Genomic DNA, 16,091 nt, shown 5'->3' on the forward strand with positions numbered 1-16,091 from the left:
TCAAATTATCGATGCTTGATAAGCAAAACTTATTGGTTTTTAGCTTAAGGGTATCGGTTTCTGTTTTGATTTTATGACATCCTATATGAGCTACTTGCTTTGGAGGAATTTGATAAGACCCTGAAGGGAGAGTTGAACATCGTCGCTCTTCATTAGCTCTCCTGCTATTTCAGCAGGAGTAGCTTCCTTGTGATTTAGCAATTCTTCAACGTCTGCAAAGAGTGGGTGCTCTTTGATCTGCAAATAATTATAGGCTAGTGTCTTGAAGCCACTGAAGGTGCAGTAGGCCATGTGGAGGTGCAGGTCCATGCGACCAGGTCGGAGCAACGCCTGATCAAGTCGGTCCTTGTGATTCGTTGTGAACACGATGATTCTCTCCTCTCCACAGCTTGACCACAACCCATCGATGAAGTTAAGCAGACCAGAGAGGCTCACCTGAAATAGTAAAGATTAGACATGCATTATGATCATGTATTGGAATGTTGTAACAGACGAACATGGCACTGGGATTATGTTACCTTATCGTCCTCGACAGTTTTAGATTCATTCTGATCCGAATCCCTGTTCTGCAACTCGACCGAGCAATCAATATCCTCTATCACCAATATCGATCTGCTTTTCGTGCCGATCAGCAACCTTCTCAGATCAGAATTGCATTGAACCTCCTTCAAATCCAAGTCGAAAATATCGAACTTCAAATAATTAGCCATGGCTGCAACCAAGCTTGATTTTCCAGTGCCGGGTGGTCCGTACAGAAAATACCCTCGTTTCCAAGCCTTGCCTACTCTCTTGTAATACTCCTTCCTCTCCCTAAACCTATCTAGGTCCTCAATCAATGTCTTCTTCATCTCCGGCTCCATTGCCATGGTGTCGAAACTCGCGGGGTGATCAAGGTTGATGGAGCCCCAATAGTCGGTTCCACTGTAATCAATGGTATGAAGCTTCACCACCTTTCTCTCCTCCTTGATTTCTCTATGCTTCTTTAAGACGTAGGGCAAGTAAGAACTGAGCACCATGTCCCTATGCTTCTTATGGAAGCTGATCTCGAAGTGTCGAACCTCCGACTGCGACCCCTGATCACGGGTTTTATTAGACGCCGCCGGTGGCTTTTCGGTCACCAAAACCCACTTGAATTTCACACCGTTAAAAATATCGACGAGGTCTTGGTTCCTGTCTATATTGACCTGCAGCTGCTTCTCCTTTTCGGGTTTGTTGACCTTGATTCTCTGCGTTGAGGAGGAGAGCTTGGTGCCCAAGTAGAGGTTGGCCGCCTCGAACATCTGGTTGGGGGTGAGGCCGTCGAACTCGTCGACGACGATGGTGAGTTGGGAGGACAACTTCTTGAGGTGGGTGGAGAAGAAAGATTGAACGGCATCGGGGACGAGGTCGTTTGCGACGCTTTTGAGGACAACGGCGGAGGCGGCGACGGAGGCGGCCACCGAGAGAATGGTTTTTGGGGACGGCAAGTTTTCCTTTGAGCACCACATTGTATTCGTTATTGGGAGACCGGAAGATCGAGAGGTGGGTGATAGTTATAGTCACGAGGGTTTTAGGGAAGGGTTTTAGTTTTGAGTTTTGCTCGGGGAGAAAGAATATCCACGAGAAGGTTCACTTTCAGAAGTTGAGACTTCTCTGGTCGGGTTTTCTAGACCTTCTAGGATGGAAGCCACACGTGGGCTCTTCTTAGGGGGTATGTACCCATAAAGGAGTCTCATTGATGGAAAATATTAGGCCCATAATAAAGCCCAGTTACCCTTGTCATGACCAAGCGTTTTTATTTTATTTTTAAATACAATATATTTTTTCATCAAGGGAACTTAGGGAAGAATGCATTCATTCATTGATTGATTAAAAATATATATCAAGAAGTACCTAACCTAGTGACCACTGCTCAAGAGCGTAGCAAAATGAGTACAACATTGGCACTTTCTATTATCTATTATTCAACTCGACTATGTGAGTCTTATGCGATAGAGGATAGTGGTCACACAATTATCAACCATTTGTAAATGTAAGGAACAAAATTCTTACTCCGAAGTGGAAAAGAACTTGTTAAGGTCAAAATCTTAGCTTCATCAAGCAAGGCTCCATGATGGCTGGTTTCCTTCTTGTTTTGTTTTGCTAATAATAGAAATATGGGTTCATTTCATTATTGAGATAGATGAAATGAAAGGTTTTTGTGATTTAGTGAACAAGATCTAAACATCGCTTCTATAGTCTTTTTCTTCAGAAACGTTGGGTAGGAGCTTTCATTTCATGGTTTAGATAGGCATTGATTTATGGACATGACATTTTTTTATTATCAAACTATTTCATACATCAAAATCAAATTGAAATGTTTAGGTACCAACGACCAATGACAATTTGGTCGGAAACCTACACAATTATGGATTTTGCTGAATTAACACAAACACATACACGTCCAATCCAATTAATTACAACAAGAAGTTCAAGAACAATAGGAGCCCTTTTTGGCCTTTATTATTTAGCTCATCAGCAACAATTGAATTTAACATGAAAGACAACTCGGTGTTATCGATACATGATGTTCCACATATATTCATATAGAACACAGTAACTATAATTACATAATGGAACAGTAATTTTTATCGCCATCTTCAGCAACTACGTACCAGACATCGCATCTTTGACATGTCTTCGGTATGCAAACATTCTTCACTTCTGGCTTCGGAGGACCGATACTCACAACCGAAGCAGATCTTCTGAACTTCCTCACCTTGTGAATGATCTTTACCGGATCAGCTTCCCCGGTTACTGTCACGGTATTTTTTGACGGGTCAAGGACAATGGAAGTTATCCCTTCAACTGTTGCAACCAACTTCATCACCTTTTTCCTGCACTTTGAACACAGCAGCTCCACTGACACTATAGTTTTCTGCAGTACAGAAAACCATAAAATGTCATATCAGATCAGATCAGTTATTTTGTACTTCTGTGCTCAGAAGAAAAAATAAACTCCATCTGAAACTATTGCAGTGTCAGTGAAAGACGACAGTAGCTAGTCAATAACTAATTACATGGCAAGAAAGGAGAGGAAAAACAAAACACATGATGCGGACAAAATAATTTAATGCAGATACAGTGGTAGAAATGAAACCTTAGACATGATCGTGATAATGAATCTTGGCTACAAATGAAAGAAGAGAGATATAGAGGAGAGGTGCTATATATGAAATGCTCTATCACACTATTCCGTCTGATTATACTTTCAGCATTTGGGATCCTTCTATATATGTTTAGTACAATTTGACACTAGGTAGTTGGCCAGAAGTAAATGCCAGTCAGAAAGGCTCCAAGATGCCCATCATTTCCTACTCGTCTATCTCTTATAAAGTTCAACAACATTTTACAGCACATTTAAAATAACGCTGGTTTGAATGTTCAACAATATTAAGAACAGAAATTTGACAAGAAAACTGTGTACAAACACAGATGTGTCAGTCTACAGCAAGTTTTAGATCAAGTAAACATTCTGATTGCCCTGAAGTACACAACCATTATGGACAAACTATTTAGTCTTATGTGATTTTATCATTTAGGATGTCAGCAGAAAATAATGAGGACCTGACATTGCAAAATGTTTTGGTCACTTGGGAATATAGGAATGTCATTCAGCTTCTCCTATCAGCTTTAGTGGGTTCTGTTGAATGGGCAAACATGACCCACTTCTGGAACCTAATTACTCCTCTTCCTGTCCTACCCGAGCCAGCAACTTCAACTGGTTTAAATCCACCCGCACAGAGATAAAAAGATGGAGAAGAGAGGAGGGAGACTCTGACCTATAGACAGTTGAGAAACTCTGTGTCCATCACATGGATTTATATTTCACATAGCAAATACTAAGCTGATCAAAATAGCACAGTTGATCCACCAGAGTGTACAGAATCTCCCATATTGGCCACACTTTCCGGGCTATAGACGTGTTCCAGTATCAGGCTCACTGATTCTTCCAATTCAGGTGCAGTTTGCGGTTTGACAATGCAGTTACAAATATCAGCTGCAAATCAAACTTGCAGCTCAGAGAGTGCTGAGAAAGTTCATAAGTTACTGATCGCAGATGGTTCCATTGTCCAAAATTGCAAGATTCTTGTGATAAACTGATAAGCTGCGAAATCAATGAGAACAGAGAAATATCTGGTTTGTCAATGGACTCCAATCATATTAAGAGTCATCAGAGCTAAAAGCAAATGTAAAAGAAAACATTCTAACTGAGGGAAAATATACAAACTCAGATAGACAGACAGTCGATGCCCTGGGGAATTAGTTACGAAATCAGAAGCATATGGCAGTTCAGTAACTTAAAAAACACCATGAGTAAGTTGCTGCATTTTTTTTCCCTTTTCTCTACAAGTTGATCCAGCTGTATGAATTAATAGGCCATGTGAGCTTTGATGGATCCTTCTATAGTTGGTTGATACATCAATTTCCCTGTGGAGCCCCAAATTTCTGTTCCATCAATCTCCCCTCATCTCTCTTAAACTCCAAAAATCTTATAAACAAGGTCGGTTCCATTTTCACTTCCCTCTCTTCAAACTCCATTAAGGAAGCAACGAACATGCCTGTATCATAAAGTTGCCTTACATGTGTGTGATCAACAGTGTGCGGCTCAACATAACTATCAAACATAGAGTGCACTAAGCTGTATCTTTATCTATTCAACACAAACCCTTCATGCAAACACCAAAGTTGCAGTGCACAAGTAATTGGACACACAGAGTTTAGGGTTGTGAGAGAGAGAGAGAGAGAGAGAGAGAGAGCAATAACCATTTTTTGGATTATTAACTTTTGAGAACCAAGAGAAATACAGAATTGACGGCCAAATTCCATGACGTTAACATCTGATTACTTTTTTTCTTTTGCACAAAGCATTACAATTCTTGATACACATATGACATTCTTTTTGTTACACATTACACGTAGTGACAACAATAATCTACAATATAACTTGAACTTACTCACAGTTTTTCAAGTAAAGCATCCTCCATGGCACTGTAACTAATCTCAGTCCGCACTTTGACGAGTCTCTGCACTTGTAGTTTTAGTCTTTCCTTAGTGTTCATCATTTCATTGTAGCAGCTCACGATCTTTTTGTCCAACTCATAATATGTTTCCAAGTTCTTTAAAGATTTCAGATCTAGGTCAATGAAATGCACCTACGGAATTGCAAGACAAGCTGTTAGGAATAATTTCCCGAATCAAGAACTTCAAATTCAACTTGAGCAAATTAATCGACGAGCTTTTACATAATCATCAATTCAGCTCTGAAATGCTATGATTGAGAAAAAAATGTTATAAAAGTCATTATACCTTGTAGTCATAATATTGGTTGGTAGATTCCAGGTACACATTGTTATATAGAGATCCTATACTCCCGTCTTTCCTTGGTCTAAAGCTAAACATCAAACTGCAGTCCTTGGCTGTGGCAGCTATCAGAAAATCCTTCACAATCTTTAACTTTTCATCTAAAGGGAGGGAATGCAATGCAGAGTATCTGTTTGACGCTTTGTCTCTACCCAACTCTGTACATACCATGCAAGGCTCAGAAATAATGTCATAATATGCATGTATAGCCCCATCTATGTCAAGATTATCAAGTTTCTGGATTTCCAGGAGCTGATCCATCACCCCGGATTTATGAACTATCTCAGCAATAAGCTGTAGAAAGTTCACTGTACGGGAGCCATCACCTCCTTGAATGACACCCTCAAGTGCTGTTTCAAATTTATCCTCAATCACCGAATCGGTACTTTCTGCACCACCACCCAAACCCCCAAATATTAGAGAACCATTAACGAATACCCGCAAATTATTCTGTGGGGTGGCAAAGAGATCCTTGATAGCTTTATGTATTCTGTCCTTTGATCCGGAGAAGAGATCAAGTGGATCATAGTCACTATACTCCGATACCTGTACAAAGTTTCAAAATTAAAATATGAAGTCTAACAGCACAAAGAAGGACTCGTTCGGTAAAACTTGTGCAGTACTCGATCTTTGCTAGATTATACAACATTCCCATTAAATACATGAGACACATATGAGCAATTCAATTCCTGTTTCATGATGACTTGACCATAAGATAGACAAAAAATAACACCTTTCCATCATGCAACTTCAGTGCTTGGTGCATCCTAAAACGCGTAATCCTCCGTTTGATGGCATCTCCTTCATCTATATACTCTGAAGATGGCAGAAATCCACATTTTGGCTATTTTGGAGAAAACGAAAAAAAAATAGAAATGAGAAAGTAAAATTCAAAGGTCTTCTCATGTCTATGTAAACAGAAATTTGCATGACAATTATGAATAAGAAGCAAGGGGCAACTAATGGAAAAGCACCTTTATCTCTACAGATATACAGGTTTCGCCTTCTTGAATACCTGAAACATAAATGGCATATTCACCATCACACTATCAGGAATTTACAGTAAGATAAAGTGATAACCAATACTGCTCAAACTATTATGTGGTAGAAAGGACGGAGCTTTCTCGTACAATCGTTAGTAAAAAGTTAACCTAAAGTAACATATCCAATTGTATGCATCACAAAACAATATAAAAAGGCCAGGGCTGTCTAAATATTATTATGAACATCCCTAGAACACCAGCTAGAATACCATCTCCAGGCTTCTCTTACTGCTCCTGTAAGTTGTAGTGTATATACATGTCTAAGATATCTTATATCGTTTTTTAGAAAAGTAAAAGAGGGAGACAAAAGTTCTAAGTGGTAGCAATCAAACCAGTCGTGGAAAACAAAAATTTGATTAAAGCCAAAAATATAATGCATTGGATTCTTAGCTGGACCAAATTATATATCTAACCAGCTATGCTTGACGAGTACAGAACAGAAAGTTCAAAATGTTTTCAAATGCAACACAAATGAAACTTGTAATAGACAAAGGATTACCACTAGGAAAGATAGAATGATCAGACATGAGGAGCACATAATCACACTCTGTATCAACTTTAGCTGCATCAACTCGGGACGCTGGACGCTGAAAATTTACATTCTTCTCCACCGTCTCCAATAATTCCCGGGTAGCAGGGACATGCATCTGCCAAAATCCAAATTGAAAGTTAGACAAACTAAATGCATCATAGTATGGTACTCTAGTACAGCACATACCCCAGAATCGACGAACTTGGTACCCAACAAGGGACTCATGACATGCTTCACATACAACTGGCTGGCAAGCTCTTTGTTAGAGGAACTGACTACATCCTCCAGGTCCTTCCACAAGAGGCGTTCATGCATTGTCAGTGCCGTGGGACTGCTCGAGCGTTTGGACCCATTTCTTTCCGCCTTCTGTATCCGCATTACTTTCCCAATCTACGCACACCAACAACACCAAACCATCCTAAGTTCCTGACCTTTAATCAACACTATAAAGTTCCAATTTTTTTTACAGGTACATATAAAGCTTCAACCTTCCAATACCAAAAAGGCTTTCATAGTACTAAAAATGTTAACAATTGGAATGAAGTTTAAGATGGGAAGAACATACAAAATCTGGGGAGGAACCACTGTAAGCAAGAACAAGATTGGCAGCTCCTTCGCCTCTGTAAACCCAGTCATCTGCGTCTTTCTTCTCCAAAATGACCTCCATGCAGCTCCTACTATCACTACAGACTTACAGAGTTACAATGCAACCCCAAAATCGAGTATTTTGAAAACGAAAAATCTCAACTTTGAATCGGAATCTGAATATACCTGATTAAAGTTTCCTTAAAACGCAAAAATGTGATGATGGGTTTTTATTAAAAGATCAGAAAGCAGAGAACGAAGACGAACCAAGTGAAGCCAATGGGGATTGGGGAATCTTCTCAATTGCAACAGGTCATATACACTTACATGGATAGCTGGCTTCACCCAAACACCTTCACCTTCAAAGACATGACCTTCAAGAATTCTTAACCCGAAGTATCGCAATTTGATTCAGGTTGCTGCTCTCTAGGAGCCACAGTTGCTAGTTGCTACTCCAAATTGGGCCGCCCATTTCATATTTTTCTTTTTCTTTTTTGGTGAAATTAACTCACTTTCCTGATTTTACCTAATAAGCACCAATCATGTCAAAATCTACTATCAAAGTAGACGTATGTTCGGTAGACTATATTAGACGTATGTTTTAGCATCTTCTGTATTCTCAAATTATATGTATTTACACACAAAGAAACTAGATGAACCTCAAGAGTATCTTGTTAGTAGCTGATTAACTTTAAAACACAACATGCATATATAGTGGATCGATCTCATGCTTTAAGTATAGGGTCCATAAAAATTCTTGGAAATAAACTTTATAAACACAGTAATATCGAGCATTCAATTAATGTTCTCTAAATTATTCAGCGTGTTAGTGCATTGTATTCGAATTGTTAGTATTGATTCTTTTAAAGTCCAAATCATGGTTGGAAATTAGAGCAGTGAGCGGACATTCTTATATGCTCCAACCACTTGTGTTTCCCTTGCACGATTGATGGTCATTATAAGCAATCCACTTCTCAGTGTACTTAATTATGTTTTTGCTAGAAGAGGAATATTATTTCTTTTATAACGAAAATGGAGATTCTTATAATCAGTGGTAATTGCCAAAAAGCATACAGTGAGGTTGAGAATTGTCAAACAATATGGTTACGTCAAGAAATCGGAGCCGCATATATCGTACGTTGTTACGTTCATAGAAATCGATAAATGCATCAAGAGTAATGCAAAAGAACGATACTCGCTACCTCAATTCATATTGTAGGCTGATCGCTGGGTCACCTGGGTGTTTAGGATCAAATGGAAATATGCATGGACACGTTTAACTGTTTGAGAATGCAGAATATGTTAAAAATTGTCAAACAACCCCTTATATTACTCGACGTACGACGTAAGAAAATGTTTAGAAATTAAAGATTATATATCGATACAAGTATTCCGCCTTTCTCGTTAGTAACTAGCAACTAGCTTAATTATGTAATTTTTGCAATAACTTTAAGTACCCAACTAGCTAGTACGTTTAGATTAGAACTTGTGTTAGAAATAGAACTTGTGTTACATTACCATATCATGATCAGGTGGCATCAAGTGTCAACCACCAAGAGATCGACTCTATTCGATTTCGATAGTAATATCACAAACACGGAGTACGCACGTCAGGACCATTTTGACAAATTTGCATGCAAAAGATTCGCGGCACGTTTAAAATAAGCTAGTACTGGGGAAAAAATAAGATACGCATGTATGTGATCAATATCATGCAGCACTACGCGATAATTATTTTTGGGCAACGACAGCTGACGAGGAAGACCTAAGAGCATCTCCATGGTCCAATAGAAATAAATGGCATTCACAATCCCTTCAACGGAGTAGCTAAATCTGAGATAGACTTGACATCCTAAATTTGACATTTCTCAAGGCTATAGTCAATTCTCTTTTTAGTATTTCTCTTTGCCTTATGTCTCTTCCTCCCTCTTTTCTTCCTCTCTTACCGAGCCCGAGACAATTAATTAATATAAATATTTGGCTATTATTGGGTTGGAGTTGAGATGTGAACAAATTGACAAATACCACATCAGAAAGGGAGGTGTCAAATTCAAATATAAATAAATGATATTTGGCATCTCTATTATGTGTGGATGAGAAAATTATGAAATCTGTAAGAATTTATAAATAATAGCATCTTGAAGTCCATCAATATAGATTCTGTTAATTGTAAATTCTATTGTTTGGTTATATTATTGTGAGATTTTGAATTGTGTAATAAATTAGGAAAGTTTGAGACATATTAAAAAACAATTAAAATTTAAAATGCTTTTATTTTGGAATGATAATTGAACCTGGAAAGAAATTTGTAAATGATATATATTTAGTGGGGAATTCAACTGAGAAATTTAAATATCAAATTCCTTCGTTCCCTTTTCCTCAAACTTTTATAATTTTCTATTTAACAATGTCAAACGTGGGAATTGACCACTATGAATTATAGAATCCTCACTTCAATTAAATTCCTTCATGTTTGCTCTCATCCAAACACATTGAGAGATGCTTTAAGTCCGTCACCTGAGAGATTTGACGCAACGGAGAACGAGGTTCGTCATGTGAGGAAGACATTTTGTCGCTCAAAACCCTCTAGAGCAACGAAAAAACGAAGCCGTCCCACAATGTTGATGACGCGACAACACTGAAGTGACGAGTTTTATGAATACGCTATATCCTCATTCTTATTTTTTTTATTTTAATAAAAAAATAAGCGACGATTTTTCATTGATAGGAAATATATGAGTACAAAATAAACATGATCCACCCATATTAGGGCTTCGTCAAATTAATGGAACCATGCGAAAATAATCTAAAACAAAGTCAAGCAATCTCGATGTCGTAAACCCTAAGCTTGAAATCCAAGAAAGAACCAGAAACTATGAGACGAGGCTCACTTATTTCGACTATGTCGAGAGCGCCTTTGAAACATCTTATAGGAGCCACCCTCAAGAGGAGCCTCTTAGAAATGTGAAGAAATCAATATGCAAAAACCATCCACCATAATCCCAAATACGGATTCCGACTATGTCAAGAGCGCATTTGAAACATCTGATAGGAGCCACCCTCAAGAGGAGTCTCTTATAAATGTTAAGAAACCAATATGCAAAAACCATCCACCATAATCCCAAATACGGATCCAGATCTGACCCAAAAACAAGTGGAGCACAAGTTGGGGCCATACCCAAAGTAGCTTCATACCATAAACTCATGCAGTTGGGCATTCCTAAGGAAAAGCCCAGGAGTGTGTCCTCATACCACCCGCCCAGTTGGGCACCCATATGCCCTCACCCAATTTCTTCGCACGAGGGCACATCATATCCCACTGGCCATCACTCTTGACAGGAACGAAAAACCTCTGCCAATGACTTGAGATCTCCAGCCTCGCCGGATCTGGTCGATGACCTAGGTCCTAAATGCAGGTCCAAGATTTCCGATCTAATTTGTTTTTGTTCCAAGTGTCCGATGTCGCTGCCCAACACGAGGCAATCCCTCATTGCTCCTCCGATTGCCGCACAAACCGTGCCTCACCCAACGAGAGATTTCGAATATGCAGCTAGAAGATCTGGATACCGATCCACTAAAAGAGACCTCTTTGTTCCCCAATGAACAATGGAGAATTTGACGGAGTGGTGAAGCCACCTACGGCCGCCATCCCCTAACCCTAGCAGAACACTGCCAGGTTTTGACATTAATTGAATTATTATTTCAATAAATTGATAGAGTGAAACCTATTAGTAAATATTGACATCCTAGTACATTGTAATTATGTCATTAATAATGAAATTTACGTTGTCAAATTGTAATTCCACGTGAAATTACACAAGTGAGAACTTCATTACACCAATGAAGACATGTGCTTTTTTGTTTTGAGAAAATGAAGACACATGCTCTTTTGTTCAAAATGAGTTTTCATTCATACCTCCAAAAATGACACTTAGACCTCCTTGCTCATTAAACCTCTAATTAACTTGTATAAACAGATAAAACGTTGTTTGCACCTTCTTAATTTTCTAAAACGCCCATATATTCCAATAAAATCAATAAAACTTTGTTTTTCTTCTCTTTACTTCCATAATCCAATCTTAGACCTCCATCAATTTTAGATTATGTGATAATCATATTTTTCTTTAAACACTCATCTAGTTGGTTCAGACCTATCTATTTATTTTCTTGGACTACCTACTCTTCGTCATCTCTATTATAAAATATATAGAATTTTAATCTCGGATCCAAATAAGATAATTTGAATATAAAATGAGATTCACATATTTATTTTACTATGATAAAAACATAATTACAATTAGGAACACAATAACGAACTTGACGTTTTTTTAAACTGCAAATTCAAATTAGAATAGCATAAAACCAAATTTCGTATTTATAATATTTTTCTTGGTGTGAGTATTATTTATCTGTTGACGTTCGATTTGTGAGATTTGAAGATATTGCATTGAAGTAATAATTAAAATGAAATAAAAAAGGAAAATGTTAAGAAGAGAATTCTACATAGAAATTAATTGATACAAGTAAAATTTGATGCATTTGATATTCATGTGTCTTTGTTGGTAATTTTACATATGTTGACAAAGTCAACATTAATTTAGAAAATAATTGAGGTTCAAATAGTATTTTTAGAGGTATAAATAGATGCTCACTTATTCAAAACACGATGGTTTACAATTTGATAACATATTGTGATAATATTTAAAAATTAATTCAAAAATTTATAAGTTGTACGCGGAATAATTAGCAATTACTACATGTAAATCAAATATTCCACATTAATTGACGTGATTATCGTAAACACGCATGTAAAACGAATTAGATATAGTAAAGGAAACTCTAACGATAGAATTAATTTGTAATAAAGACTATGAGTAAGAAGGTTATGATAGATTAGAATATTACATAATTATATCTAATTAAGCGCCCCATGTTACGTTAGAATGTTTTTATTTATTGGTCCAAAAGATAAGAAAATTCAATTTTAAAAAGAAAGAAGGATCTTGTTTAAGAAGAAAAATGTATTCAAATATTATCAAAACAGTAACTAGTTAATGAATACATGTACGTGATGACAAAGATGGGAAGTTTTTTGATTTTTTTTTTGTAAAAGGAAAAAACGCAAGTGAATGGCCAATTGATAATCAAATGCTAATTGGGTTTATTGTTTCCCTTATATCAATTTATTTATAGCGGTCCGTACGTTGATCCTTGAAGAATTTCTTTAAAAATTATTTGAATGGAACAAAAAATAAGTGTGAATTTATCAAAAATATGAATGTTTAATTGATAATCAAATATTTATTGGCTTTCTTGGATCACCACAATATTCTTTTTGTGAAGATATGGTAAACAATTCAAGTATTTAAGGTAATTCTCTAATCACATACTAATTAAGCCAGTCCTTTTCCAACAGGAACATCCTCGTCCATATGCTCAGAATTCTGTTAGCATAAGTTCTTATCTACGTACAGCTTAGATTGATAAGCATGTCACTCTAACAGTCTAACTTATATCACATGCACAAGGGAAACGTATATCACATAATACCAGGTACAACGTAGTCACTGCCAAGTAACGGCCACCACATACAGATGGTCCTATATGGAAGATTCATCAACGGCCTGCGAGGTCTATGCTTCTATAAATAGAGCACCATCGATAACACCATCATCTTCAGCAACGAACTATCTAACTCCTTCTCTTCTCTTCTCGATTAGACTCCGTCGGAATCGAAATGGAGGTAGTGCAAGTACTCCACATGAACAAAGGCAACGGTGAGGCCAGTTATGCCCAAAACTCCAAAGTTCAGGTAACTCTATATATACAAAACGGATCAAGGATCTCTTTCCTTCGCTGTATATCATTACAGGCGCATATGACTAATGTGTGTACGGTTCATTTTTGCAGAACAAGATATTAACAATCGCAAAGCCAATCATCGAAGAAGCCTTGTTCGAACTCTTGGGGTCAAACAATGTTATGTCAATAGAGAGTATGGGCATAGCGGACTTGGGTTGCTCATCCGGACCTAACGCCTTGCTTATCGTATCGGAGATCGTGGATTACATACATGCTCAACTCAGCAGTGGCCTGCTACATCCCTCGTCGTCATCAGTGGAGTTTAGAGTGTTTCTCAACGACTTATTCAGCAACGATTTCAACACCGTCTTCATGTCACTCCCTGCATTCTACAACAAGCTGAGGGAAGATGATCGCTACAAGAGATTGTTGGGGGCTAACCACAACCTCTTCATTTCCGCTGTGCCGGGCTCTTTCTACGGCAGATTGTTTGCCAGAAAAAGCCTGCATTTCGTGCACTCGTCCTCCAGTCTTCACTGGCTCTCTCAGGTCCCCCCCAGCTTGGACAGCAAGGCCTTCCCGGCACCGAACAAGGGGAAGATCTATATTTCTAAGAGCAGCCCGCAAAGTGTATTGGATGCGTACTCGCGTCAATTCCAGGAGGACTTTTCAATGTTTCTTAAGTCTCGGGCTGAAGAAATAGTTGGAGGTGGAAGAATGGTCTTGTCATTCATGGGTAGGCCAACACTTGACCCTACAACTGAACAGAGTTGCTACCAATGGGAGCTCTTGGCCCTTGCACTGATGAGCATGGTTTCAGATGTACGTGGTTTTCACTTTTTGATTCTACATTTTAGCATATACAGTACCTGCAACCAGCAGTTTTAACTATTCATAGCAAAACATACCTAAGCTTTATATGCGTGCGGTTTTCAGGGTCTTGTAGCAGAGGAGAAAGTTGATTCCTTCAACGCTCCGTACTATGCTCCATGCGCAGAGGAACTGAAGTTGGAGTTGCAAAAGGACGGGTCCTTCATACTGGACCGGCTTGAAGCGTTCGAAATTGATTGGGATGGTGGTGCTGATGTTGTTGATGATCATCAAGCTATTCCCGTTAATGGATATGAATCAGTTGATTATGATCAGATGGTGGCTAAGAGAGGGAATCGGGTAGCCAAAACCATAAGAGCGGTGGTAGAGTCAATGATCGAAGCTCATTTTGGGACGGAAATTATGGATGAACTGTTTCGAAGGTACGCGGAGCTCGTCACCAATCACTTGTCAAAGACGAGAACCAAGTATATCAATTTGGTCATTTCACTTATCAGAAGGAACTGAACGTTGGAAGTTGGAACTTCTGTCTTCTATGTCTTGGTTTCGTAGGGCTCAACTTTCCCATTTGTGGCATGGTACCATTGGTACGTTTGGTTTAAATTCAGTTTTCTGTTATGTATAATTCTCGGCAAGTTGGCAACCACAGATTTTCTTAGGGTAATTGTTACCAAGTACTCCTTAGTATTGATAATGATGTACGAACTCATTTCTTCTTCGTGTATGATCAGTGATTAGTTACAAAAGCATGTTCCTATGGTATCCTATATATTTCAACGTACAACCTAGTATTCTTGTTCGCAACATCCAAAAACTCCAATTTCTTCCAGAATGACAATTGGTCGCACGCTATTGCACTACTAGAAAAATCCACTAAAACTGATTTTACTCACTGATATACCTATTCATACACTTAACCGTGTGAACTAAGTGTGCGTGAGTCCATATACAATCTCTAGACAAACAAGAATCACTAAAGTTAGTGTGTAATAAGAATATATACAAATTTAATTACAATCTCATGGTTATATGTGAGAAAATTAATTCATGTAGGTATGAATTATTACTTTATTTCAAAATTAGTATTTGCGTCCAAATCAGTGTGCTTTAAATTTCAAATTCATCAAGCACGGATTTTGGTAGGAATGTAACTAATTATAGAGGTATATTTATTTTATCCACTCCAACAACTAACCCTAAACATTTCAATTTCATTTCATCCACCCAAACCACTGAACAGCCAAAGCCTCTCTCCTTTTCTCTCTAACCTCGTTGCTCTCTCTTAGTGGGTTTTGTGTTGTTTTCTCTCTCAAGTCCCAATCCTCTTCGGCTCTTCCTTATTTTTTTTCTTTTTTTTTTTCTGGAGAAAAAGATAGAGAGGAAATTCATCATCATCTTCTCGCCTAATTTGTCCTCTTTCTGGAACATAGATCGGTTCATTCATCTGGGTATGTTCATGCTTTTGTTTTATTTGTTCTGTTTTTTGTCTTAGTTTTGAATCAGTCTGTTTGTTTGTCTTGGTATGACCAAAAAAAAAGAATCGATCGGTTGGTGGTGGTAAGATTGGATTTGAAAGACTTGAGTTTTGTTCTTTCTGGGCTTGTTGTGTTTAATATCTCCCCAGCTGAATTGTAAAGGGTATGATGAGGCTTTTGAAGCCTTCACAGTTCTCAAACAGTCCCAAAGATTGTTACTTTGTTACTGTTTTTTTGGGTTTTGATTGCTGTTTTCTGGGTAATGAGCATTAGCACCCTTTTCCAAATCGCACAAATAATTCATCTGTATGCGTAGCTATTAATTTTTTTCACATAGATATCCTTGTGTGATACCCTCATTTTACACTAATTTTAATCAGTGTGAGAAGTGAGGAGTGTATTGTATGCTCTAGCAGTGTGTGCACACCTACCCAATTTAAT

General features: G+C 37.9%; 3 protein-coding genes across 3 annotated transcripts; 1 reads left to right on the forward strand and 2 right to left on the reverse strand.

The window, feature by feature from the left end:
- Positions 1 to 33: 33 nt before the first annotated feature.
- LOC126785000 (AAA-ATPase At3g50940-like) lies at positions 34 to 1,709 on the reverse strand. Its single transcript, XM_050510566.1, has 2 exons — positions 519 to 1,709; positions 34 to 435 (listed from the first exon to the last, which is right to left on the reverse strand). Exons 1-2 carry the CDS (start codon positions 1,485 to 1,487, stop codon positions 91 to 93), a joined length of 1,314 nt encoding a protein of 437 aa, XP_050366523.1. The 5' UTR covers positions 1,488 to 1,709; the 3' UTR covers positions 34 to 90.
- Positions 1,710 to 4,322: 2,613 nt separating this feature from the next.
- Positions 4,323 to 7,640, reverse strand: LOC126784999 (inositol-pentakisphosphate 2-kinase-like). Its single transcript, XM_050510565.1, has 8 exons — positions 7,523 to 7,640; positions 7,144 to 7,347; positions 6,925 to 7,072; positions 6,357 to 6,397; positions 6,116 to 6,226; positions 5,329 to 5,928; positions 4,981 to 5,174; positions 4,323 to 4,580 (listed from the first exon to the last, which is right to left on the reverse strand). Exons 1-8 carry the CDS (start codon positions 7,622 to 7,624, stop codon positions 4,550 to 4,552), a joined length of 1,431 nt encoding a protein of 476 aa, XP_050366522.1. The 5' UTR covers positions 7,625 to 7,640; the 3' UTR covers positions 4,323 to 4,549.
- Positions 7,641 to 13,104: 5,464 nt separating this feature from the next.
- LOC126784950 (probable jasmonic acid carboxyl methyltransferase 2) lies at positions 13,105 to 14,934 on the forward strand. Its single transcript, XM_050510504.1, has 3 exons — positions 13,105 to 13,354; positions 13,453 to 14,166; positions 14,281 to 14,934. The coding sequence occupies exons 1-3, from the start codon at positions 13,280 to 13,282 to the stop codon at positions 14,680 to 14,682; spliced, it is 1,191 nt and encodes a 396-aa protein (XP_050366461.1). The 5' UTR covers positions 13,105 to 13,279; the 3' UTR covers positions 14,683 to 14,934.
- Positions 14,935 to 16,091: the final 1,157 nt, after the last annotated feature.

The sequence above is a fragment of the Argentina anserina genome, chromosome 2 (assembly GCF_933775445.1).
Source record: "Argentina anserina chromosome 2, drPotAnse1.1, whole genome shotgun sequence".
Classification (NCBI taxonomy): domain Eukaryota; kingdom Viridiplantae; phylum Streptophyta; class Magnoliopsida; order Rosales; family Rosaceae; genus Argentina; species Argentina anserina.

Coding starts and splice junctions, on each gene's coding strand:
- LOC126784950 (XM_050510504.1), top strand. CDS start 13,280: ATGGAGGTAGTGCAAGTACTCCACATGAACAAAGGCAACGGTGAGGCC. Junction 13,355..13,452: donor CCCAAAACTCCAAAGTTCAG/GTAACTCTATAT, acceptor TCATTTTTGCAG/AACAAGATATTAACAATCGC. Junction 14,167..14,280: donor TGATGAGCATGGTTTCAGAT/GTACGTGGTTTT, acceptor TGCGGTTTTCAG/GGTCTTGTAGCAGAGGAGAA.
- LOC126785000 (XM_050510566.1), bottom strand. CDS start 1,487: ATGTGGTGCTCAAAGGAAAACTTGCCGTCCCCAAAAACCATTCTCTCG. Junction 436..518: donor AAACTGTCGAGGACGATAAG/GTAACATAATCC, acceptor TTACTATTTCAG/GTGAGCCTCTCTGGTCTGCT.
- LOC126784999 (XM_050510565.1), bottom strand. CDS start 7,624: ATGGAGGTCATTTTGGAGAAGAAAGACGCAGATGACTGGGTTTACAGA. Junction 5,929..6,115: donor TGAAGTTGCATGATGGAAAG/GTGTTATTTTTT, acceptor AACTTTGTACAG/GTATCGGAGTATAGTGACTA. Junction 5,175..5,328: donor ACCAATATTATGACTACAAG/GTATAATGACTT, acceptor GCAATTCCGTAG/GTGCATTTCATTGACCTAGA.